The sequence below is a fragment of the Crocodylus siamensis genome, chromosome 4 (assembly GCF_052110815.1).
Source record: "Crocodylus siamensis isolate JL-2025a chromosome 4, ASM5211081v1, whole genome shotgun sequence".
Lineage (NCBI taxonomy): Eukaryota > Metazoa > Chordata > Crocodylia > Crocodylidae > Crocodylus > Crocodylus siamensis.
This window is the reverse complement of record NC_143398.1, coordinates 191351238-191377774: the sequence shown is the minus strand read 5'-3', so window position 1 is coordinate 191377774 and position 26537 is coordinate 191351238. Positions and strand designations below refer to the sequence as shown.

At 41.6% G+C, this 26537-nt stretch overlaps 1 protein-coding gene across 4 annotated transcripts in view; it reads left to right on the top strand.

Moving 5' to 3' along the window:
* Positions 1 to 26537, top strand: part of PMS1 (PMS1 homolog 1, mismatch repair system component) — an 83072-nt gene that overhangs the window by 6147 nt on the left and 50388 nt on the right. For 3 of the 4 annotated variants that reach the window (XM_090045243.1, XM_090045242.1, XM_090045245.1), the window contains 3 exons: positions 1974 to 2156; positions 5889 to 5991; positions 20524 to 20687. In XM_090045243.1, the coding sequence (XP_089901369.1) occupies positions 1974 to 2156; positions 5889 to 5991; positions 20524 to 20687 (450 nt within the window). The remainder of the gene's footprint in view (positions 1 to 1973; positions 2157 to 5888; positions 5992 to 20523; positions 20688 to 26537) is intronic. The other variant, XM_090045244.1, reaches the window with a different exon arrangement.

Here is a 26537-nt window from a genome sequence, read left to right as displayed (position 1 = left end):
TAGTCTTGCATTCCAATTTTGCATACTCTGATTGTAACCAGATTAGCCTCCTGGTTAGCTATCGCTGTCTTGTTTTGGCAACACTAAAGCATGTGTACATACAATCTCAGCTGTCCTCTTGACATGTGCTCCAGGCCACGGTTGAAACATATCAGTATTTTGGTAAAATTACTGTCATTCCTGGTGTTCTATTTGTGCATAAAAAGAGAGTTTCCATCCACAGAGCTGTCAGTCTGTCACTTCTTAGTAATAGTGGAAGTCTGACTTAAAACCACAACACACAGTAACATCCCTGTTACTCCATTCTACTGCATTCTACCAGCTGAAATACTCTATTAACCAGCACCACGCTGCTGCTGCCACCGCCACCATCCACCACCCTGTGCCACCACATGCAAGCTGTGTGCAACCATCCTGCACTGCTGCCATCTCCCCCCAACACCACCACTGCTGCATGCAAGTCCCCACTTTCCTCCCATCCCTCCCCCCACTTCAGTATTTTTAGATATCGGCAATTTTTACATAACCAGCCCCTGGCATTCCCCACTTACGACAGATAACGGAGATTTTACTGTATGTTCAGTAGAAAACTCATGAAATATTAATTCAGGTAATAGAGTACAGAATTGGGACCTGGGAAATTTGGATCTTATTTGCAACTCTGATATTGATTTCCTGAATTACTTTTGCAAACTGAATCACTGGTAGGTTGAAGCAGAGAGTGGTCTCAGTCTGTAAAGAGGGAGAGTAAAAATTTAACTATCTCTAGAGGTCTAACTTGCTAATACATGCACAATTGTTTGATGTTTTCCAGTGGAGGAAATACAGAAGAAGTCATAGAAATACAAAGAAGTAGGGGCTATCTAATTATAAAGTTTTAACAAGTGTGTTAATGAAAATAATATAAAAAATTGAATAGCGAGCATCATAGCTGATCTAGGTTGAACATGGGGAATGCTGCTTACTGTTAGGAAGCATTGGATTTCCATAGTTTTATATATAACTAAACAGTAAGCACTGACTTTAAAATTATGTGCACCAGTTCATTTTAAAAGCGTTCAGGTTGCTACTGTTACATATCTTTAAAGAACAGAACTTGCTTGTCAGGTGCATCTAGCGAGACAGTTGGAAAGAACACATTAATGTATATTGGTTTGTTTCCCAAAGACTTAACTGGGAAAGAGCACCAGCATCCTTCATCATTATAGAAACAGGGAAGTGAGGATGTGGATTTCTATTGTGTGATGATTCATTGCATATACATTACTTAGCAAACCTGTATCTAACTCAGGGGTTGGGTTCTTAGATGTTTCATACTTCAGACTCTCTCTTAAAAGATGATTTCTGAAATCTGTTCCAGGTGGACCTTTGGAATGAGAAAGAAAGCTTGTTCTCTGTAGGTCAATATTAATGGTTCTCTACACTGCCAGTTGTCTATGCGTCTGTCTGGGAACTGCCAGTCCAAGATGTGTTACTAATCTGTACTGATTTTCTTTAATATTGCCACCTCGCCACCATAATGTACCTACATGGGAACAGAAGAAATATGAAACCAGAATCATCTGTCTTTAGCATGCCAGTCACAAAGATTTATTTCAGTTTAGAATTTATGATGATGTGAGTTAGGAATTTAAATAACTTTTAATGTATTTAAGTATCTAGTACTATTTGTTCAGACCTAGATACTTAAATACATTAAAAGTTATTTAAATTTCTACAAATTAGATAGTTAGGCTCATTTAGAACCACAAGAAGAGTATCTATAGATATCCATTTTTGCTTTTTCTATTTCTGTAGATACTATATAAGGATGTATTCTGCAGTTTTTCTGGATGGATATGTAAGAATTTTACCTTGGTTGGGAACATTAGGACTGGACCCTCAACTAATTCTCTGTCTATGAATAAGCATGGGGTTCAGTAGCCAATTTTGAATTGTTTTTTGTGATTGATATTACTATTATTCTCTTTTAGGAGAATTATGGGTTTGATAAGATAGAAGTGCGAGACAATGGAGATGGAATCAAAGCAGCAGATGTTCCAGTTATGGCAATTAAGCACTATACGTCAAAGATAAGCTGCCCTGAGGATCTTGAACACTTGACAACATATGGCTTCCGTGGGGAAGCCTTAGGATCAATTTGCTGCATATCTGAGGTGAGAGGTGGATGGTATAATGCATTAGACTTTTTCTGCCAGTAACATCTGCAAAATTTAAATGGAAAGACTTAACATTCTGCCCTCATCTTCTTGGTAATGTGCTTGCTTTTGTTTGTTTTAAACAGCATATTTTGACATTTTGTTTTTTCTGTTCTCTCTTCCCTTATAGTCATGCTGCAGGCCTCAGAAAAATCGCTAATCTTGCATTTACTTTAGAGCCACCTACTGGCTTCTTCTTGGGCCAGTTTGGTAGATTTTTGGCACTGCAGTTCATTCCCTCAGTTGGAGTTGGCAAGAAATGCCATCCTTGTAGTGTTTCTTTACCCTTTTGATTCTAAGATATGGATATGTAATGCATCAAAATTTTCTCTCTTCTCAGCCATGACTGATCTTTCTACTTATGTCAGTGAAAAACAGTACCCATTCTGACTGAGATTTAATACCTGATTTAAGCTCAATTTGAACATGAAAGAAGAGGTGGTGGGGCCAAAATTGCAGAACTATTGACCAGTGTAATTACAGTTTTCATTGTAAAGTCTGCCTTCCAATAACAAGGTGTGATCTGCATTTTGAGGTCCTCCTCAACTCCTTGTTGTTTCTTGTACTCAAGTGACTACAGCTGCAGAGAAACCCTTTTCCAGCTTTTAGAAGCCAGGAGACTGCACCCTGTCCTGTCAGACTCTACATGCTAATCCACAAGTTTGACATTGCTCTGTTATCTGGGACTGAAATAGTTGACCATAAAAAAAAAAGTCTGGTTCAAAACACAGCTTTTATTTTCTGTACTTGTGTAAACCATTAAGAGTGCATCATCCCATTGGTGACCTATGCTTTGAATTTCTTTCTGAATATTAAGTCAAACTCAAGCTTTCCTTCACTTCTTTCAAAGTCCTGCATGGACTAGGCCAAACCTTCCTACAGGAAGATCATGATAGCTACTGTCCATTGGAAAAATGGACTCTCAGCTACAGGAATTGTGTTAAAAGGTGGAACTGCATGATCACTCCAACCCAGGTAGCCAACCTTCCCTGCCGCACACTTCCATTTTCATAGATCTGCTTCTGCATATTGGCTTATGCTTCTATTTGGATCCTAGAGAGAAGACCAGCAGACTTTCCCTGTGCCTGAAAGTCTGCAAAGAACATTTTTTCCAACTATTCAGTTGGTCTAATAAAAGAGATCACATTAACCCAAATAACCTTTTCTATAAATTTCACAAGCAGCTTCTGTGTGGCATGTGGCAGATCATAGAAGGAGTAGGGTGTACAGTGGCAGATAGGACAGGCAGCAGAAAGCAGAGTAGCAGATTGGACAGGGAGCACAGGACAGGGAAGGGGATCACAGTAGTGTTCAGGAAGAATATGGGACATCCTTTTTGGCACACTTGCCAAAAAGGTTGCACTAATTCATATACACAAAGCTGAGTTGGGTCCAGAATTTTTGTGGAAAATTCCCAAGGAGAAGGGCTTCAAAAAATGTTGCTGTCTCAGTAGGCAGTTGTATTCTATATGGGTGATGCTAAGCCAATGTTTAGTTTGCGGATAAAGCTAGTGGTGCAGGGACAGTAGTAGGTTGCTGGACGAGTCATCCTCAAATGTGCAAACCAAGTTCCCATCTGTTTTGAACATTTAAAATCCCAGTTTATATTTCCTAAGAGGGGGGGAGTTGGGTTTAGTGGACATAACTTCTGTCAGTAGTTATGTCAGTAACTAATTTTAGTCATTATATTAAATACTTCTGGTGATACTATTTATACTCTGCTTACATTAATTGCCCCCTGTAGTTTCAATTGATATACTTTACTTCCTGCCTGAATTGGTGTGTCGTCTTCCTGTTTGCTCTTAAATAGCTTGTTTTTCTCTGAATGATTTCTCTATAATGTTAATGTGAATCTATAAAGAGCTTGGAGAATTTTTTTTTAACTGTCTATAATAGTGCTCAGCCCCTGACTTGCAAGGCAAATCCAGCCTGCTGAGCCATAGTATCTGTCCTGCCAGCTCTTCACGGGTTGCACATTTTGGCAGTGAGGGATCACTGGGAATTGGCACTGCCACCCTTGCCCTGCTGCCACATTCCCAAGTCCTGTGCAGCTGGATCAGGAATGAGCCATGTCCTCTTCCTCCTACATGGTCAGACCAGGCCCGGGCCTCCCTTCCACATGGCCAGATTGGGCCCCATGGTACCTGCCCAGATCAGGCCTGCCAGCTGGATCCACACCACAGATGAACAAGGCACTGCATATCCAGCCTATAGGACAAAAAAATTGAGTACCACTGATCAGTGGTTCTCAACCCATTTATACTTGAGGCACCCCTCACTGGACTCAAGGCACCCTTCTGTAAATTTTGTGAATTGAGTGGCACCCAATTTACAACACTTGTTTATTACAATCCTTACCTCCTTACACAGGGGCTGGGCAGTAGGTGTAGGGACTGTCTAGGCAGAGATGAGCCTTAACTTGGCTTGTCTGCTTATGCCCTCATTGTACCATTCAGTTGATCTGTTGGTAGCCCAAAGTGCCTGGCACCCTGGTTGAGAATCACTGGTCTCAATGGAAGATGAGAGTTATCATCAGAACTTGAAGTTGATTTATAATTCCAGGTTTATTGAATTGTTGATGTACTCTTGATTTTGTAAGATAGAGCTTTGAATATCACGCAAACTGCTTACGAAACATACTACCACTGAGTAATAGTGGCTATAGAAGATAAGATACTGTACTGTACTTTTTGATGGAAGCCATTGCATTCTGAAATTCCTTATGAAGAAACATTGAAGAAATCTTATGATTAATATTTTGTGACTTCTCCCATGAAGTAAAGAAATTGGAAAATCTTCTGTTTTGTTGATTAAATAAACTGACTTTGAAAAGTCCCGGGACATCATTCTCCCCTTGTACTCGGCCTTGGTGAGGCCGCAGCTGGAGTACTGCGTCCAGTTTTGGGCTCCACAATTCAAAAAGGATGTGGAGAAGCTTGAGAGAGTCCAGAGGAGAGCCACGCGCATGATCAGAGGTCAGGAAAACAGATCTTACGATGATAGGCTGAGAGACATGGGACTCTTTAGCCTGGAAAAGTGTAGGCTCAGGGGTGATCTGATGGCCACCTATAAGTTTATCAGGGGTGACCACCAGGATCTGGGGGAACGTTTGCTCACCAGAGCGCCCCAAGGGATGACTAGGTCAAAGGGTCACAAACTCCTGCAAGACCGTTTCAGGCTGGACATAAGGAAGAATTTCTTTACTGTCCGAGCCCCCAAGGTCTGGAACAGTGTGCCAGCGGAGATGGTTCAAGCACCTACATTGAACACCTTCAAGAGTAAATTGGATGCTTATCTTGCTGGGATCCTATGACCCCTGCTGACTTCCTGCCCTTTGGGCAAGGGGCTGGACTCGGTGATCTCCCGAGGTCCCTTCCAGCCCTGATGTCTATGAAATCTAAGTAACTTTAGAAATACTGTATGAGAGGGCTGCATACACCTCATGAAGTGGTACTTGTGCCTAAGAGAAAGAAGACATTTTTAATCATGGAGTAGAATAATTGATTAGGGTGAATATCCATGGAATAAATATAAAAACATTTGACACAACTATATACAGGTTTTCTTATTAGTAACTTGTACATTGAGTTATAACTTAATGCTGAGAGTCATATCAAAGCAGATCTAAAGTCTTTAAACCATTATGGACTTTACAGATTACTGATTAACTTTAAGTTGTTGTATTTTTAGGTTGCGATCACAACAAAGACCTCTGTAGATGACTTTAGCACTCAGTATATTTTGGATAGCAGTGGACACGTAACTTCTCAAAAGCCTTCTCATCTTGGTCAAGGTAAGTTATGATTATTGCAGTATTGTTTATTTTGTCTTAAAATAATTTGGTCAGATTTGGACACTTTAACCTCTTCTTTTCCTATTTTGATGCCCATTTTGGCACCCAAAAATTAGTCAACCAGTTATGTATCTCTGATAAAGAGAAATCAAAGTAAAATGCATGCAGTTAACCTGATTTCAGCTGATTAATTTAAAAAAGCCTCATATCTCTTCTTCCTATGCAAAACCAATGGGGAGTTAAACTTGAAACTTAACTTGGAAAGGTTTTGTCAAGTTCCGTGAGCTGAAAAGCATTTTACCCAGCATTTTTATACAGTTTACTACCCTCACTCAACCTTTCGTATGTAAAACATTCAGGCAAGCTCTTTCCTTCCGGAGATGGTGGATAAAATTTTCAAACAAGCACGAGTGAGCCTGATGCCTAAAAGTCCCATTTTCCAAAAGGGAATTTGGTTACTACTTACTGTGTCTCTTTTGGAAATGGGTCTTGGAATTCAGCAACCTCAAAAAGCCTGTACTGCTGACTTGCTGAAGCACTTAAAGATATTTTCTGAGTTGCCCTGTGCATGCTGTCTCTTGACCTGGAGGTACTGTAGCTGTGTTTGTGCCATGCTAAACTGCTAACACTACTTACAGTTTGGCAGGCCATGTATGTGGCATATTTTGTGTATGTCACTGCCTCACACGGTAAGTTAGTAGTAGTGACATGTCCTTGGGCACTTTTGAGAATTCTTTGTTTTTGTGCAAAGTACCCGGCACCCTTTTGAAACCAACTGCTTTGTTAGGATCTGAGCAAATTAATATACTCAGTCTGGCTGAGATTTTGATCTCTCTCAAACTGGTTTAGGACTTACTAATGAAGATCAAAATTTCAGCCTGATATCAAACACAAATTACTCTTTAACATTTTCTTGGTTTCCATCTCTGACAGTAGTTTCAGTCTTCTAAGAGCTTTTTCATCAATTCTCGTCTACATTACAAAGTTCTACCTGTGTAATTGTCAGCTAGAGCATGATAAAATCACACCCTATAGCTGACAGGTCTGTAGAAACCCCCTCTCAGTATGGGCATAGCCCCATAGCAGAAGGATGCAGAGCTTCTGTCAACTTAAGGAGCTGGCCTAGCTCTGGCAGCAGAAATGCCAGCAGAGATGTATCTTCATCAGGGGGCTTATAGTTATAGCAGTAGCATCCCCATTAGTTACTGTAGCCATATGATGTGGACACAACTTATTTACACTTGTGTAACATATTGGTTTGTACACTAGAATAACTAATATTCATATCTGGAGCAGACATGTGATTGACTCACTGGTTATAGCTGCATGCAGTAGTTGCTTTTTCAGTGGTTTGCCACTAGCTGGTAGGTTGCCTATAATAGGCTGCTTACTTGAGTGAAAGGTTACCCGATTGTGAAATTCATCATAGCTGTACACACATAGCTCATGTACTGGTGTTAACTAGCCCTGGTGTACAGTTGCTCATGACTTTCTGAGTCACAAGTAACTTTATTCCATAGTGGAGTGACTTGGTTTTGTGTAAACACCAGCATAAAGGCAGAATCCACTGGTTTAAATGTCTTGTATGTCTGTACTTAGTCTTGTGAAGACATAGTTCGCTAGCTTTTGTAGAGATAGTAAAAGAGTGGGACAGAGATTGTATGCAAGCCATCAAGGAGCTAGGTTTCTGCTTTGGTCTCTGACTTCAGCAATGATTCCCAGCCAGGATTTCATGGCACCCTGAGGTGCCGCAACATTCTCTTAAGGTTGCTGCAGAGTACTGCTCAATATCTGCAGTTTGATGTGCAAACACCTATTTACATATGATAGACAACTGCACAGATTTAAAATAGGAATTCCTGCTGTCAAAAACCTTCCGACCTGTTGTGCTTTTTCCAAGTCCTTTTGCAACAGAAGAACTGTTCTGTTATTTTTCTATAGTCAAAAAAGGAGTGGAAGCTAAGAGCTGGCATTTTCAGAGGGGTGCCTTCAGTTTAAGAAGGCTGAGAATTGCTGGTCTGAGGCCGAGCTGCTCTCTTAGTACAGGTGTGGGCAAAATATCCGGCTCCCCCAGGCCCTTTCGTATTTATCCAGACTCATGTTGTTCATTATTTAGTACTGGAGTTTCAAGTTTTAAGGTCTTGAACATCTGTTGCTCAGCAGACTGCCAACGCTGATGTCAAAAAGGGATATTGGTACAGATAAAGGACATCACTACTATCTTGTGGTTTAGGCTTTTTTTAATAGGTTGTACAGTATAACCTCGTAAATCTGGAATTATCAAAAATCTGGCATTTTTTTAAAACTACACTCCATTGGGGAGTAGCAGCAGCTGGTCTTGGAGCAGCGGAGGGAGAAGCTTGCACGTGGTGGCTGCTGCCCCAGTCCGCCACCTGTGCCACTGCTCCGCGTGCGGTCACTGCTCTGGGACCAGTCGCCGCTCCAGTTTCAATAATCTGGAATTTTCACGTTTCTGGCAGATGCTCAGTCCCAAGCATGCCAGATTCATTAGGTTATACTGTACTATGAAAATCTTGCTACAAAGCTGCTTTCTTCTTAATTTGAGAAACAAAGGTAGATTGATTTCATATAGTGATTAATAAGAAACTTTGATTTCAATTTATTTATGTTAATTTTGTGTAGTATCTGCACTCTGTCATAAAGAGAAGTTGCTTCTTGTTGGTTAGAAACCATTAGGATATGTTGACTTACCACTTGAAGTGCCTTAATTTCAGTGTTTTACATTTTTTTTAACTTTTTTGATAGAAAATAATGAATTATTTACTAAATAATTAATAGTTTTACTTGTAATTTGTGTCTAGCTGCTTTAGAATAGATATTGAAATTCAATCAAAAAAGCAGAAATCCAAAAATATCTTTTTTAAGTTTTATATAACTACATGTGAAGAGCACGGGAACAATATATATCAAATGTATTTTGTTTTTATGACTGTTTGATTCACTATTTAATAAGGTATTGTCTGTAGTTAGCAAACTGAACTGATTTTGTCTTATCCAGGGTGGATATGATTTAAAGCAAATCAGTTTAAATCATGATTTAAATCACTGGTCAGGAAGCAACAACTTTAATCATTGTTTTCTGCAAAAAGTGTGTTCTTATTGTTTGATATCCTCTATTCGTTCAATTTCTTGAAACTTTGCGTTTTTAGAGTGCGGTAAGGGCTTGACTGTATACACAAACTTGCAGAGACAAAAGAGGGCTGATAGGTAGGTAGTCAGGTCTGTTATCTCTCATTGCCATATACTGGTGTTAACAAGGATGTTATGTCTAGGGACACAAATTCACAGACTGAGAACTGAAATTAAGCAGCACAGAGATGCTTAATGGGATCTTCTAGCCTGAGCACTGAGTCCCATTGGATAGTGTGGTTTTCTTTAATCTTTACTAATCTATAGAGGAGTCTCTGGAAACCCCATAAGATTGGGCCCCTAATATAGTCCATGGCCTGTTGTGATCTATTTATAAAACTTTTCTAAAAGGTTACATGAATATATTTTCTCAAATAATATATAATTAGAAATTATAGCCCCTGTTCCATGATGACATCTTTGAGCTTTGACATATCTTAAATTAAAACTATCTTTATATAGGTGTTTTTTAAAAGTATTTTAACAAAAAAAAAGAAAAAAACCAAAATACAATTAAGTAAAAAAGTCTGATTTTAAATTTTAAAAAATCCATTTTTTAAATTAAAAAATGTTGATTTTTTTATCCACTCTGGTCTTATCACTATACTCTTCCAGTATTTAAGAATTCGTGATCTCTGCTTCTTAAACCTAATTTCAACTCTTAGATTTCTTAACTTTGAAGGAGCTAGCTAGGAGGGCAGGTAAACGGAAAGAAAACATGAATTCTGCTTCAGCAGATCAGGCTACATTTGTTGATAGCAGGTTTATCACTTCAGTAGGCTCAGGTTTCAGTTTAATCATTGACTTTCTCCTGTTATATGGTTTAACTTTCTTTAAAACTTCAGCAGCAAGTATACTCCTTGAATATTATGGTATTAAATTGAAATGATTGTAATAGGATTGTAATGAATCTAACTCTATTTGAGTTTTGGCTCTGGTTTTCAGAGCATTAAGTACCCACAACTGCAACTGAAATCAGAAGAGCAGTAATTGCTCAGTTCTCTGAAACTCAGGCCCTGAGTAACTCAAGATGAAAATCCAAACTGTGAACACTTGCAGGTTGGGATCTTTATTTACCTGTGATTCTCCTCTCGGTGAAATATGGGATGATAATACTTAACCACCTTTGGAGGGGGAGAAGAAGTGTTGCTTAAAAAAACTCACCTGAAAGGGAAAGCAACTCGGTGTGTAAGACTAGGCTTGATTGCCTGAGGCCCCTTTCCTAACCATGGCAAAATTATCAAAAAAATTGAGCATACTGATCATAGAAATTTCTAAATTTCCAAACACATCTTTTCTGCATTTGTATACTCAGTTGTTTTCTCGCTGGGTAACATCCTCATGGGTAGCATAATTTCTAAATCTAAAAATTTTGCAAAATGTCAGGATTATAGAGATCTAATATAGGCACCAGTGTTTGGCTGAAGGGATATGTGCCTGTGATTTAACGCTGGTGAATCTAATCTTCGGAAGCAGAAAAGGTATGGTCACAAGCTAGGTTTTTTCTGTTTGAAAAGTAGTGCAAGACCTACACACGTTAATTACGTGATGTATTAAAGGTAACATGCTCTTAGTCTCTCTCTCTTTCTGTTTTGTATTTGCACTAGACCTTTGCTCTTACTTTATACAAGAGTATTGCACTCTCCCTGGGCTGGATCCAAACCACAGGAGCGCCTCTTGGGAAAGATCTCTGGGGCTACGTTCAGGCAGCAGACTGGTTCCAGCTGCACAGGGCTGTATTCTGGCAGCACAGAGCTGGGGGAATGCAGCATTGAGGAGCCAAAGCTGTGCAGGAGCACAGAAATCTGCCTCTACAGTGGCACAGAGTTTGCGTGCACTAGTGCAGAACCATGTTCAGCTAGAGCTTTGTGCTTCTGCAAGCCACTGGCTCCTTGCCAGCACATGTTCCCATGCTTCCCTGCATGTCACTGTACACCCCAACTCTGCTGATCAGCTTGAGTTCTGTGCTGCCACCCAAATGCAACTCTGTGCAACTGCACACTCCTGGCTCCATGCAGCTGCCCAGTCATGCAGAGCTCTAGCTAGTTGTCAGTGCTAGGGACATGCAGAAGTGCAGAGCCAAGAGCATGTACTTCTGGTAGCCTACTAGACTACCAGAAGGCTTGATGCAAAGGTTCTGTGCACCAGATCCAGACTGTGGGCCATATGTTTGCCACCCCTGTTATACAGGATAGATAATCTTTCAGATTTGGTTCTAGCACAAACTACATCGTGTTTGGTTCCTAATCCTTTACAGTGTCACCTTAGATCAATTTTTAAAGCTAATTTGAACTTTTAATTTTTTGTGCCTATTTTTATGTATTTCTATCAAATAATTATAGATATGTACAGAGAACCTAAGTCTCCTTTTTCTTTTGTCTGGTTATTTTATATATCATAGGTAGGCAGCCTTTTCTACCTGTAGGGAAAGTGACCCATCAGGGGTGGGTAGGTTGGTGCTAGGATCCAGCTGCTGTTGTCGTTCATCTCTAGTGACCTGGGGACAGGTGCCCAGAGCCAATCTGGCCCCTGACCTATAACCATGTTTATAGTAAGACAAGAATATATGTATTGCACTTTGTGTAATGCAGTTATAGAGCAAAAAAATTTAAATATCTCTGGCATTTTTTAGTTCTATAAAATATCTCTGGTGCTGTGTTCTTATTACCTGTACTTTACATTAGATTTCTTGCCTGGAAAGTAATTTAAGCTAAATTAAGTTACGGTCATTTTAATTTTGAATAAGAGTATTTACACAGGAATTTAATGGTCCTGAGAAGTTAGAAGTGATTTCACTTGATGAAGTATTTCTGCCTTGAAAAAACACTTGTAAAACAAATGGATGCCTGCATTTGTAATGAGCCAGATTGCTAGTGTTAGAGCTCCAAATCCCACGTTTCCAATATAATATAGAAGTCAGTGAATGTTAATTATATTTGTAAACTTTGTAAAGATGCACGCTTGAGCATATTGTTTTATTTTATACCGGAATTAAGATGCTTTCTTATCATCTGCCTCCTGCCAAAAGACAGATGAATGGAATTTCCCTGAGAAATTCCCTAAGTCTAAAATTAAGTTGAATCTTGTACACTGAAGATACATCACAAAAGGAAGCTCAAATCTCTGTAATAAAAACTTCAACACCTAATATATGAGGAAATTATTGGCATTGAATTTGCTTACTTCTCTGTAGCTTTAAATTTTCAGAAGTGAGCACACACTTAGTAGGAATGGTGGAAAGAATGGCATGGCAGTGACAAAAAAAGATGGTAGGGGTAATTTCATAGATTTCATAGACTTTAGGGCTGGAAGGGACCTCGGGAGATCATCGAGTCCAGCCCCCTGCCCAAAGGGCAGGAAGTCAGCAGGGGTCATAGGATCCCAGCAAGATAAGCATCCAATTTACTCTTGAAGGTGTTCAATGTAGGTGCTTGAACCACCTCCGCTGGCACACTGTTCCAGACCTTGGGGGCTCCGACAGTAAAGAAATTCTTCCTTATGTCCAGCCTGAAACGGTCTTGCAGGAGTTTGTGACCGTTCGACCTCGTCATCCCTTGGGGCGCTCTGGTGAGCAAACGTTCCCCCAGATCCTGGTGATCACCCCGATAAACTTATAGGTGGCCATCAGATCACCCCTGAGCCTGCGCTTTTCCAGGCTAAAGAGTCCCATGGCTCTCAGCCTATCATCGTAAGATCTGTTTTCCTGACCTCTGATCATGCACGTGGCTCTCCTCTGGACTCTCTCAAGCTTCTCCACATCCTTTTTGAATTGTGGAGCCCAAAACTGGACGCAGTACTCCAGCTGCGGCCTCACTAAGGCCGAGTACAAGGGGAGAATGACGTCCCGGGATTTGCTCGAGAAGCAGCTATGGATGCACGCCAGCATTTTGGTCGCTTTACTAGCCGCAGCATCGCATTGCAGGCTCATGTTCATCTTGTGGTCAATGATGACCCCCAAGTCTTTTTCTTCTGTAGTGCTAACCAACGTAGCACTGCCGAGCCTATAAGGATGCTGCAGGTTTTTCCTCCCAAGGTGGAGAACCTTGCATTTTTCGGTGTTAAACACCATGAGGTTCTCGTCTGCCCATTTGCTGAGCTTGTCCAGGTCAGCCTGGATCACCCGCCTATCTTCTGGTGTGGATGCTTTGCCCCAAAGTTTGGTGTCATCGGTGAACTTGGCCAGTCCACTCCTGACTCCAGTGTCCACATCGTTAATGAAGATGTTGAACAGTATGGGTCCAAGGACAGAGCCTTGAGGGACCCCACTAGTCACGGGGCACCACAATGAGTGACTGCCATCAATCACAACCCTCTGGGTCCGACCACGGAGCCAATTTCCCAGCCAGCGCATCGTGGTGGAGCCAAGGCCACAACTGGCCAGTTTGGCCAAGAGGTGATCATGGGATACCAGATCAAAAGCTTTTTTGAAGTCAAGATATATGACATCAACCTCTTCTCCCTTGTCCAGGTGATAGGTCACCTGGTCATAGAAGGAAATGAGATTGGTCAAACAAGACCTACCCACAACAAACCCATGCTGGCTGTCCCTTAGAATGTTAGCCTGGGCCAGTCCCTCAAGGATGGCCTCCTTAATAAACTTTTCTAAGATCTTCCCCAGGATAGAAGTCAGCCTAATGGGCCTGTAGTTAGCCGGATCCACTCTCCTCCCTTTCCTGAAGGTCGGCACCACATTGGCCTTCTTCCAGTCTTCAGGCACTACACCAGAGCGCCAGGAGTTTTCAAAGATCCGTGCCAGGGGCTGGGCTATGACGCTCGCCAGCTCCTTGAGTACCCTGGGGTGCAGATTGTCAGGGCCAGCTGACTTGAAGGTATCCAGCTTCTCAAGGTGTTCCTTCACGAGGTCAGCATTGATGGAGGGTAGGAGATCCCCCTCACCCAGATTTCCCTGTCCCATAGCAGGCATGGGCATCCCGTGTGACTGATGAAAGACTGACGCAAAGTACCTATTTAATAGGTTGGCTTTTTCCTGGGCGTCACTTGTCAGTTGCCCCATCTGGTTTAGCAGGGGTCCAACATTGTCCTTGCTTTTCCTCCGGCTCCCCACATATCTGAAAAAGGACTTTTTGTTGTCCTTGATGCCTGAAGCTAGTTGGAGTTCAGTTGCAGCCTTGGCTTTCCTGGTTTGCTCCCTGCAGGACCGGACCAGCGTGGAGTAATCCTCCTTGGAGGTGAATCCCGTCCTCCATCCTTTGTAGGCTTTCCTTTTTAGCCACAGTAGGTCCGCTAGGTCTCTGGAGAGCCAGGAGGGCTGCTGTGCCTTCTTGCTGCCTTTCCTCCGTGTTGGAATAGATTTAGCTTGTGCATTGAGGATCGCTTCCTTGAGAAGCAACCAGTCTTCTTGAACTCCCATCTCCCTGGGGTCACGGTCCCTGAGGGCCTGACTGACTAGACTCTTGAGCTTGTCAAAGTCAGCTTTTCTGAAGTCAAGGACTTCTGTGTTGCTGACTGACTTGCCAGCTTTACGGCGGATGGTGAAGGTGATCAGCTCGTGGTCGCTGTCACCCAACTTCCCATCAATCACTAGGTCACCGATTAGGTCGTCCCCCTAGCCAGTACCAGCTCAAGCAGCGCTTTGCCTCTCATTGGCCCATAGACTTCTTGAGTCAGGTAGAGGTCATCCACGCACGAGAGAAAGCTTTGCGCCCGCTCAGATTTAGCTGAGTGATCTTCCCACGAGATGTCCGGGTAATTGAAGTCACCCATAACAACCAAGGTCCTGGAGCAAGCGGCCTCAGTCAGTTCCCGGGCGAACTCCTGGTCAAGCTCGGGACTTTGAGTGGGAGGTCTGTAGTAGACTCCCACCGTTGTGTCCCCTGTACCGAATTCCCCACGAATTTTTACCCAGAGGGTCTCTAGCTGTCCATGCCGGTCGCCAACATCAGCTTGCAGGGACATGTAGCTTTCCTTCACATAGAGAGCTACACCCCCGCCCCTTTTGTCAACATGATCCCTCCTGTACAGGGTATAGCCCTCTATACCTGTGGTCCAGTCATGGGTGGAGTCCCACCAGGTCTCCGTTATCCCAGTGACATCATATTTCTTTGCACTGAGCAGGAGGACGAGCTCGTCCTGCTTGTTGCCCAGGCTCCTGGCATTAGTGTACAGGCAGGCAAGTGTGCCCTTGGGGGCTCTTGCCTTGCCCACAGATTGTGCCAGGGCTGGGGCAGGGGTGGGCTCCCTTAAGTGCCCCTTTAAGTACCTTGGTCCGCTGGCTTTGCAAGGGCCGTTCAGCAGGCCAGCAGGGGCAGTAGTCCCCCCATAATGTGGGGAGGTGTTCTTAAAAGGAAACCAAATGCTTCTAAGCACCTTGTCACATGGGACACTTAACATAGTTTTATTTAGACTGTAGTAAGCATTACTGTTTTGTATTAAAGTAAGATCATGTTCTGAGCTGTCACATGGTAACATTTACTATAGGAATGGGCAAAATACAACTGGAGGGACTTTGTCTGGCCCACAGCAGGTCCCTTGGTCCCACCTGGCTCAGCCACAGTCTGGCCTGTGGTGTGTCTCAATGTCCTTTGGGCACATGGTGGGGTGGGTGCAGCTCCACAGCTGGACCACCTGGTGGCTGCAACAAGAAGGCCTGACAGTGGTGAAGGGGAGGGCAGCTTTTCCCTCGCACCAAGCAGCAGCTTCTGCCCAGCCACTGCCGCTGCTCAGCATGGATGGGTGGTCCAGAGCAGGTGTGGGATGGGCCAGGGCCAGGGCTGTGCATGCAGGTTCTGGTGGGTCCACTGTGGCTGCGGCAAGTCCAGGGCAGGTGCATGGCGAGCCAGGGTCAGGGCTAGGTCTGCACACTGGTGGCAGAGGTGGGAAGGAGCCACAAAGCACATAGGCTTCAGGCTGCTGTGGGGTAGGGGCAGAGAAGGGAAAGAAATGCTGCTGACCGGCCCACCTGTGTAGTCCGTGGGCTCAAATAATTGCCCGCTTCTGGGTTACTGCAGTCTCACCGTGCTCTGGGTTGAATTCAGCTGTGTTGATTGTTAGTCTTGAACCAGCTCTGGTGCAGTCCTGGGGCTGGGATAGACAACCAGTTGATTGTCAGCTCCAGTCACTACACTGCACTGGAGTCTTGAACTAGCCCCAGTGCAGTCCCAGCCCTGAAACCAACAGTTCCTAATGCTTTTCCTCCACCTCCACTGGAAAGGAAGCATAAAATTAAGTTGAATCTGGTACAAAAATATACATGCCATAAAGAAGCTGAAATCTGTAATAAAAACAGACAAAAATTTTTTGGGGGGTTCCTCTTTTTCCAGAATGTAGCTGATACATGGGCATGTTACAGCATTTATTAGCATCTCAAAGAAAGAAGAATGAGTCATACAATGAGAGCTCCTACTTATAAGTTATAATTTGTTTGTATGTCCTTCAGTTTTCACCTGTCCTGCCTTAGGGCCTGATCCTGTTTTAACTAGCTTAATCACAATTTTTTTAAAAATCTAGTTGAGTCAGATCAGGCATATTAGACTACAAATGTGTTGCACATTGTCACAAGAGTGTTTATTTTTCAATATGAGGTGAAAGATGGCTCTTGGGAAGAGCAATAAACAATAAATAATTTTTCTAGCAGTAAATCTGCATCCTGGAACTCCTTTTGTATGTTTGGGTATAGTTCCCATGTTTGAAATATGACATCATAGCTTTGACTTCCTTATTTAACAACTTGTTTTTAAAATGATTGCCAGAGAGATTGCTCACAGAGGCCTATCATTCAGCTCTTGGTACTGCCCTTGGGTCTTGGAGTTGACCCACACACCGTGTGGCATGTGCAAGACCTGGGGTCCACACTGCATACTCCAGCCAGCTTGGAACCATCACTGTACATCGCTGCTGCCTCAACCAGCCCAGGACCCGCCCCATATGCAGCACCCACTCTGGACAGTACAGGGCAAGTGCCACATGCAGCACAGGTCCCGACCTAGCTGGGGTGTGCAGCACACCCAGTAGGAATGGGTGCTGCATGCACTGGATCCAGCATATGGCAGGGCAGGGCCATGGGCCTGATCCAGCAAAACAGCTGGTCTTGTGCCATTCATTTGGCCTCTGGACTGGCCCTGTGCCACTCTTCTGGCCTATGGGGCCAGATGAGTTTGACATCTCTGGTCTAATGTACTGTCTCTTGACTTGACTCGCATCATCTCCAAGTCTTCCTTCTACTTCTTTCTCCTTGAGTGAATTCAGAAATCTTCTGATAAGATTTTCTTTCTTGTCTGCCTTTTTGACTCATTACTTTGACTTCCAAGTGTCTCCATTTTCTTCATCCTGTAAGTACCAAAGTGTCACTTGGGTACTTTAAAGGCTGAATAACAGCTCTGAACAATGATAACATTTCTAACATTATGTCCATTATTAAACTGAGAACATGTCATTACCTTAAGGAAAGATGGATCTTGGGTGGTATTTATCAAGTGGTTGTTTCTCTGATTAATTTCTCCAAGTTGAGGAATCTGAAGTAAAGGATATAAAATATTTTAATAGCCCTTTAAAATGTAGATCTGTTCTGAACTCAGACAAAATGTTTGAAAGCTTTAGGACCAAATTAATGTTTTTATGTGGGAGGTGGAGAATTTGATATACCACATGAGCTGGTTGCTAGAGGCAACATGCCTGTAGGACCAAGAGAAACCTGTGAGCTTCCCTAACGTGATGGGTAGAGTCTATTTGTTAGAAGTTCTTGTGGCACACTTGTACAAAAGTAGAGTCTGCTCTCTCCTTATAGTTAAAATAAGAGGTAAAGTGTAGAGGTGGCTACTCTCCAAGATAAAAACAGACATGTACTACAGCTTGAGGAGTTCTAATGATCTCACAGCACTAGCTGTTATAGTCTTGTTACCTCCTTCAGGGAAATTTATAGGAGAGGAAAGAAGCTATTTCTTGTTCCTTACCATGCTAGCATACGTTTGTTGAAGCAGTCAGTGTGACATTGAGTGCATCTACACATGCACATAATGTAACTGAATAAACTCCAGCACAATTTGAGCTGGAGTAAACTAATCCTGATGTCACGGTGTGCATTTAAACTCAGTCATTTACTCTACCGTCAGATAGTACCTGTGTCTGACGGGACTGTCCTACATTGGAGTAAATTAATCTATTGTGCCCTTATCGTGTCACATGTGTAGACAGTGATGCTTTACCATACAGTAAATTAGTCTACTGTGCAGTAAAGCATATGTGTCGATGTGCCCACTAAGGGCCATATTCAGTAAAAGTTAGGTGCTGTAATGTCTAACTTTTAGGTGTCTACCCTATGAAGTGGACTCCAGACTTCAGATAAAGCTCCTAAGCTTGCTACACAGTGCATGGGTGGAGGATTAAGCCCCTTTGAATGGGATCTAAAATATTGATTATTCTTAATATGCAGCTGCTATCTAGTAGGGAAATGAGAACCACAGTGAGTTTTAAATAAAAAAAAACCCTCTAGAGTTAATAGCAGTAGAGCAGAGTTGTTCAGAATTGCAGCTTTGAAATCAGGCACCTGAGTTCTGCCTGTGCCTTTTTTGGATCTGGCATCAGTGCTTTTTACTGAGGGCCTGATCTGAAGCCCATGAAAATCTACTGACTCAAATCAACCTTGGTGGGCTTTGCATAAGGGTGATGCTGCTGTCTTTTGTCTTTATTAGAATTGTAAAATGAGTCCTGTTGAAATACAAGTTCTCCAGTCTCTACTCTATTAATCTTTTCTTTATATAAGATAACACTGTGTACTTATAAACTGTATTTTGTATAATTATATTTGATTACATTAAATAGGCCAGTAGTTTTTCCTGTCAGTTAGCATATAATATATACAAGGTATTCAGGGCAGGAAACATTGTTCTGTTTGTACAGTGCCCAGTACAATGTATTTGTGTCCTGTAGGTGTCACCACAGCATAAATAATAATTAAGTGTTGTAACAAAGATTTATTTCCTCCTCATCCACTTGGATACATCAGGCTGAGTGTCTAGATCTGTTGTATACTACAGTAATGAAAGTTAGATTTACCATGCATTGAAAGATCCTTTAGTTTGATTTAGGAGTTGATCCTTATTACTATCAGCATGCAAGGAAAAAACCTTCACACTGAAATCAAAACCATACCTTTTATATATTACAGCTATAAATGGCTGACTTTGTAAGCTGATACAGTACATACATCATAAATTATACCAGGGAGCATTTGGCATGCCTGGAATTTAATCAGGGTGCTCATTGAGTGAGCTAAACTGAGAGAGGAGAGCAGTTAAATCTTAAGAATTTTCTTGTAAAAGATGATAGTGCCTCCTCCAGTTTGCTAGTTAATATTTTAGATGGCATAGACATTTTTAGACTTTCCTAACCTTCGCAAATTTTTACTCTATCTGAATTGGGTATAAAAATCCTTAGTTTTGCCATCTTCCTCAAACAAGAGAGCTTATTGCTGTAACCTGCTGTAAAAAAGAAAAAAAAGCATAAATCTTCATAGAGGAATAATGGGGAAATGCTTTCTCTTACAATATTTATAAAAATAGCCCTGATTCATGGTTTATATGTTTTTTATCCAAATAACTCTATTGGTGACAGTTCTCAGGCAGAAGCTTAAGGTAAGGGTGGTTCAGAGAGGCATGAGCTTTTGCAGATAGCCTACTTTGTCAGACTTGGTGTGTTCAGTAACTAGATCAACAGCTTCTGAAGGAGGCTTTTCATTAGCTTGAACTTTTATGGAATTAAATACAATATTGCTTCTTCCTTCTGTTTGGTGCTTAACCATTTATTTCTCTTTTTTCCTGCTTAACCAAATTTGGGTATTAAGTAGTATTTACTTGCTGGCTTTTAGATGCCCCTGTAATGACTTGTGCATCAGGAAAAAGTGTATGGGCTCTTCTCATCTTAGCTATATTATAGGCAGAAAGTTAGGGAGAGATTTATTACAGTATTATATACAGTGTTGAAGATTAATGGACCTGCATTACAACAGATTCAGCACAGTTAATTTTTAAGCTTAGATTAGTGGTGCCTACTAGTAACAGACAGACAGAGATCAGCCTGCCTCCCTCCTATTTACAAAATAAAACTGAATTTGCAAATCCTTGCAGTTTGAAAGAAATAGAAAATGCGTAACTTCTATGTCAAGTAGTTTAAGCAAAACTCTGGATGAAGGACAAGACCAGCTTGCACAGCTGTGAGATCTAACAAAGCAGCTGTAGAATTGATGTTAATTTAGCAGTATATTTTTTCCTTTCAGGCATGCACCATTCTAATTAACATTAAGAATTATGTGCATTCAGCTATTGGGAAGAATAGCGTCTTTCAGCAGAAGTGTGGCTTTCTTCACAACCAGGTAATCATATACTTCTAAGATTAACTTTACCCATTTCTTTCACTTCTTGTTTACAGGTACAACAGTAACGGTCCTGAAGCTGTTTAAGAATCTTCCAGTAAGAAAACAATTTTATTCAACAGCTAAAAAATGTAAGGATGAACTAAAAAAAATTCAAGATCTTCTAATGGCATATGGCATTATAAAACCAGAACTTCGGGTAATCTTAACACACAACAAGGTAAAAGTTGCATACCCTGTGCTGACTATCATAAATCTATGATGGTTTTGTGCTGGTAAGTTTTGCTAAAATTATGGAGCAGGAGTCTGAACTTCATCCTTATTCTGAATTTGTATGCTTATGATGACTTAAATTTATTAGATGTTTATGGTCATGCTTTTAAAGCAGTCTCAGCTATACCTCCTGATTTATCAAATCAAACCTGATTTGATGTATATGAAGCTGGTTGGTAACTGTAGTTTCTCTTATTTGTTGGACATCAATATGCTTGGTGCTCTTCAAAACGAAGGCATGACCCTGCCTCCATCTTGCTTAATAAAGGTCTGATACATTGCTATTTGAGGTTAATGGAAAAACTTCTACTGAAACAGACCCTAAGTAGATGGAGACATCTGTACTTACAAGTTATTAGTATTCAGGCAACTGAGCTGTATTAGGTTAACATAGGAATTAAATAGTCTTTCCTGCCTAAACCTGTATAGAGACTTCACAATTGTGCATCTCAAGAGAGATGTTTTACGTGTGTAAGATCAGACTAAAAAGACATCATTATAACTTTGTGGTCTTCTATAGGGTTGATCCTGATTTACATCAGGTATAAAGTAGAGCAGGGATGGCCAACCTGTGGCATGAATGCCACAAGTGGCATGGGCAGCCTCTGTGTGTGGCATGTAGCAGATCAAGGAGGGGAGTAGGCAATAGATACAGCAGGAAACAGAAGGCAGAGCAGGAGATTGGACAGGGAACAGGAAGTAGAGCAGCAAACAGAGTTATGGAAGGGGGCTAGAGTTGCACTTGGGGAGGTTATGGGGCTAATTTCTGGCATACTGTCAAACAAGTTGGCCCCACTGAAGCAGAGCAAAATCAAAGCCAGTGGATCCAATCATCAAATCAGAGTGAGCTAATGGTCAGTCTGCCTGGTTTTATAGGAAAGTAGGGCTGGAAGGGACTTTGCAAGGTCATCTAGTCCAGCCCCTGCTCGACAGGATCATCTCTGACTTAAACCATCATAGCCAGGTTTTTGTCCAACCTGCTTTTGAAAGTTTCTAAGAATGGAGATTCTGCAACTTCTCTGAGTAGCCTGCTTGATCACCCTCAAAGTCAGAAAGTTGATTTAGAGAAAATAGTAAACATTATGTTTACAAAATGTTCATGCTACCACAGAAAATAGAGTGACACCTAATGGCCAAATAAATTTTTCCTTTAGTAGTTCTGGTGACTTTATGAATGCCATCAGATGACTAGACTTAAAGCCATGCAGTGTATTCATCATTTTAAAACTTACATTGTTTGTCTTGCAACTCCCCAATCTTCTATATCAGATGCTTAACCTCAGGCCAAATTAGGCCTGCAGACCATGACATCTGGTCTGTGGGGCTCCTCACAGGTTGGGAAATTCGGTGGCAGGGGAGCAGTGGCAATTAATAACGCCACCTCTCCTCCACTGCCAAATTCTCCAGCTCTGCAGGACTGGAATGGATCGTGGCCACACCTCTTTCCCTTCCACAGCCAGACTAGGGTCCACGCACCTGGACTGGGTCTCCACCACATCTCTCCAACGTGCTGGATTGGGTTCACTGACTGGATCCCACCCATGGATGAACTGGGCACTGCCCATCCAGACCATGCCACTGCCCATTCAGGCGAAAAGGTTCAACACCACTGTTCTATACATTAGCTTGCTTCTTTTTAGACCTAGTCTTGGCTTCCTTTCGCCTGGTTCAAATTCAAAAGCACAACACTGGCATGACAGAAGTACTGCTGAAATTTAAGGGTGCCTCTACATGTGCTGGGAAGCTACTCTGATGCCCTGTATTTACTGCGCGTTGGAGCAGACTCAATAGTCTGCTGGATTGTGCTAATTAGCTCACTCCAACTGGCCTCTGTCTTGTGTATCAGCGTCCCCACACTTCAGAATGACAGCAGGGGAACTTTATAAACAGCTCATTCGAACTACAGTTAAAGTGCCCTTGCCACCCTTTTTGAAGTGTGGGGATGCTGATACATGAGACACTCTGGGTGCTTTATTTAGAGTAGCTTTCGCAGCTGCTCTAATTAAAGCACCCCCTGTCACCCCTGGAGCATGTGTGAAAAGGCCCTTTATATGCAAACATTTAAGAATTTGTTAAGAGCAGAGAGGAGTTGTAGTCTATGGCTAGGTCTTCTAGGTGCATTAGTAATCTATATAAAACTACTACTAGAGTGATCAAAGTATCTGATAGGATTTTATGTCACTGCAGATGGTTCTTTCATATGTCTTCATCTCTGACTTAGTTGCAGGTTGTTATGACTTGATTCTTCTTTGTCTCTTTCTTTTTCCTCAAACTCTGCCAAGTCTTTCTCCACTATATTTTAATGCAAGCCATTTGTTCTTACTGGTAACCTTGAATGCATCTTTTCCTTATACTGTTCTTTTTTTTCTGGACATTCATACAGGAAATGTCACTGTGCTTAAGTTCCCTTAACAGTCACATTTATTGTGGTGTTATATTGTCTGGTTTCCCTTAGCTAGTATGACAGTAGCCACAGTCAAAACCTTCCTCATGCTGAAGTTTGCCACAAGGCAAATTAAACATTTTCTATTTTTATTAGAGGGAAAAGATACCTGGAAAATATTTTTATCTTTCTCCTTGCTCAAATTTAGATTTTAAAAGTTTGGTTGTTCTTAGTTTGGTTGTTCTGAAGGCTTGTGATCCTTAAAGTTGTGGGTTTTGGTATTTTTTGTTGCTTATGGGAATCTCACAATTAAGAGAGCTAGTTACTTTTTTAAAAAATCGGAAAGTTGTTTTTTGTTGTGTTTTTTTTTAAATCTTGTGCTGAAAATTTCTCCAATCTGTTGGCTTGGGAAGGAAGTTATTTTTTTTGTATATAAATATAAAAATGTTTCATGGCTTGTAATGCTTAAACATGTGATGCTGCTTTTGAAAACTGACTGTAAAAATTTCAGATTTTATGTTTGTTGCCACTCACTCTTCTCCAAACTGGATGTACTTATCTGAAAAATAAGAAGACATTTTTCAACCTGTCAATCGTGTCAATTTGCACTGGGCTCTAAATGCATTGCATCATTACCAGAAATAGTATTTCTGCAGACTAGTTACACTTCTTTACCTCCATTCTGAAGCTCCATCTTCATACTGTGTTCTCTGGGGCACCAGTGAACTCATATTGATCTTTGTTAGGTTTTCATAGTTTCATAGTAGTTAGGGTCAGGAGGGACCTAAACAGATCATCTAGCCTGACCCCCTGCCACAGGCAGGAATGAATGCTGTGTTCACAGGACCCCAGACAGGTGATCATTCAACCTCCTCTTGAATTTGCCCAAGGTAGGGGCGAGGACCACTTCCCTGGGAAGTTGGTTCCAGATTTTGGCCACCCTAACTGTAAAATATCGCCTTCTGATCACTAACCTAAACCTATTTTCCATCAGCTTATTACCATTATTCCTTGTCACCTCAGGTGGTGCTGGGGAGAAAAGGGCTCTACCTATTTGCTGCTGAACTCCCCTGATGAGTCTGTAGGCAGCCACTAGGTCCCCCCTCAGCCGCCTCTTGCTGAGGCTGAACAGGTTCAGGTCCCTCAGTCTCTTCTCGTAGGGCCTGTCCTGCTGCCCTCTCACCAAACAGGTGGCCCTCCTTTTAACAGCTGCAAATTTGTATGTCTAAATCATTGTTTTGCTGAGGGACAAGTAGGATTAAATTCTAACTCTTGTCTATTTTTGTTGGCTTTGCACAACAGAAGCAAACTACATTAACATTTGTTTTGCCTACAGAAGTTACTCATAAAGCACACAGACAGATTTGTTGAGTAAGAAGGTGCCATTTTTACAGAATCAGTTTTTAGAACAGAACTCTATCTCAAAGCTTGGAAAAAATAGAAATTTAGGTGGGGGAAGAGAGAGAAGAATTCTGAAGATGGGGGTGCGGAAATAGTAAGAAAATGTTGAGCATACAGTGTAGTTAACAGAAAATCGGTAGGAAACCTGTAGATAAAGAATTGGGATAGAGGAAGAATATTCACCATTAGTATTTAAATTGGTTCCTTTGATCACATCTTACATAACTCAAATAATGATCATATGTCTGCCAGTCCTTCAAATCTGGTCTTTTTAAATTGGAATGTGGCAATGTTGGTGTGTTTAAAATATTTCATGATCTAAAACATGAAGATTTAGAAGCCTAGCTTGCTCAGTTGGTAGACTTGGGACCATTTTACTTGTGCAAGGACAGTAGTGGCCAAATGATCTTCTCATACAAGAGCTGCTTGATGTTTCTCAAATGGTGGTCTCAGTCCAGTTCCTTGTAAACAAATATCTCTAACTACATACCAGCTGTTTCAGGAAAGCTATCAAAACTGAATCATCTTGGCCTTTCCTAAAGACTGATTGATCTTCTTATCCTCAGAGGTAATTGCCACAGTGCAGGACTCTTGCACTCTGTGTAATATGGAATAGTAAACCGTCACTGCTGCTTCTTGTACTCTGTACTTGCTCTAAGGGTACAAGTGACATTTGATTTTTTGGGGCTGTCTATCTTGTGTCTTCTCCCAAGCTATAAATTTATGTGAAATAAAAATGAAAATAGGAAAGGAAAATCAAACCTGCTTACAGATTTTTCAACACAAGGGGTCACTCATCAGCTGTTGCTCAATGCATATTTGTACAGTATTAAAATAGTCTGAATACAGATTTTATTTTGTTCTTCACTTTGTATTCCTTTTGCTGGCTGATTTCACTCTAGCTTTTACAGGTTCTTCTGAATTCTTACGTGTAAAAGCTTTCAGGTTTTTTACCTGAAGACTCTTTTACAGCTATACTACTGTGCATGGAGGCTAAAGAATAGCACTACCATAAAACTAAATTAATCCAGATGAATAGATTTGTCTCCCTTGTGTTGTTTCTACGAGATGACTGTGCACTGGAAAGGTACTCAAGCATGTATTATGTGCTGTAAGTATTTTAGGTTATAATGTGTTTGTTTGAAATACCCAAGAATAAGAATAGACAGCAATTTAGGATACCAGTAATTCTCATGGAATATGTGTCTTTATGAATAACATAACATAGTAAATGTGTACATGTGACAGTTCAAAGTAGAGACCTATACCTGTCTGATTTTAAAGGCCTGCTTCCAAACTGAACCCAATATTATACAAACAGACCTGAACCCACAGCCTGCATTAGTAAGTCTTTTTACCCATGGGCTGACCCACCTGCTTTAGGCAAACCCGTGACCCAACACACACTGCTGACAGACATGAATAAAGAAAACCATGTTTTTTCTGGAAGCAGCAGCATGTTAGATCAGCCTGGCTCCATAGCATATGTATAGATTGGGCGTTTCAGCTAGGCTTTTTGGTGTTTTTATCTAATAGCTGATTCAGTCAGTTATTAGATAAAAGCGCCAAAACCCCCCCGCTATAGTACCTGATCTATACAGCTGTTGGGCAAGCCCCGCCTAACTGATACACTACCTCTTCTGGGCATGTGTTAGGGAGCTGCTGACAGATGTTAATAAAACACAAACCCCAAAATGTGACTTACCAGAAGAAGCAGCACGTTGGTGTTCAAAATGGCTGTGAAGGAGTCATAGATTTCATAGACATTAGGGGCTCACGAGATTGAGTCCAAAATGTGAAGTAGTTCACATACTCAACCAAACCCTGTTGCAGGCAAAGTGATGGGGGGGAATGGAGCAGTGGCTGGGTGAGAGCCTGAGGGCTAGAATTTAACCCCTCGTAGGCGACACGTGGCCTGCGGGTTGCAAGTTGGACAGCCCTGATCTAATGTACTGCATTGCAGGGGACCAACAAAATGAATGGTAAAAACAGTACAAACCAAGGAAAGCCTTT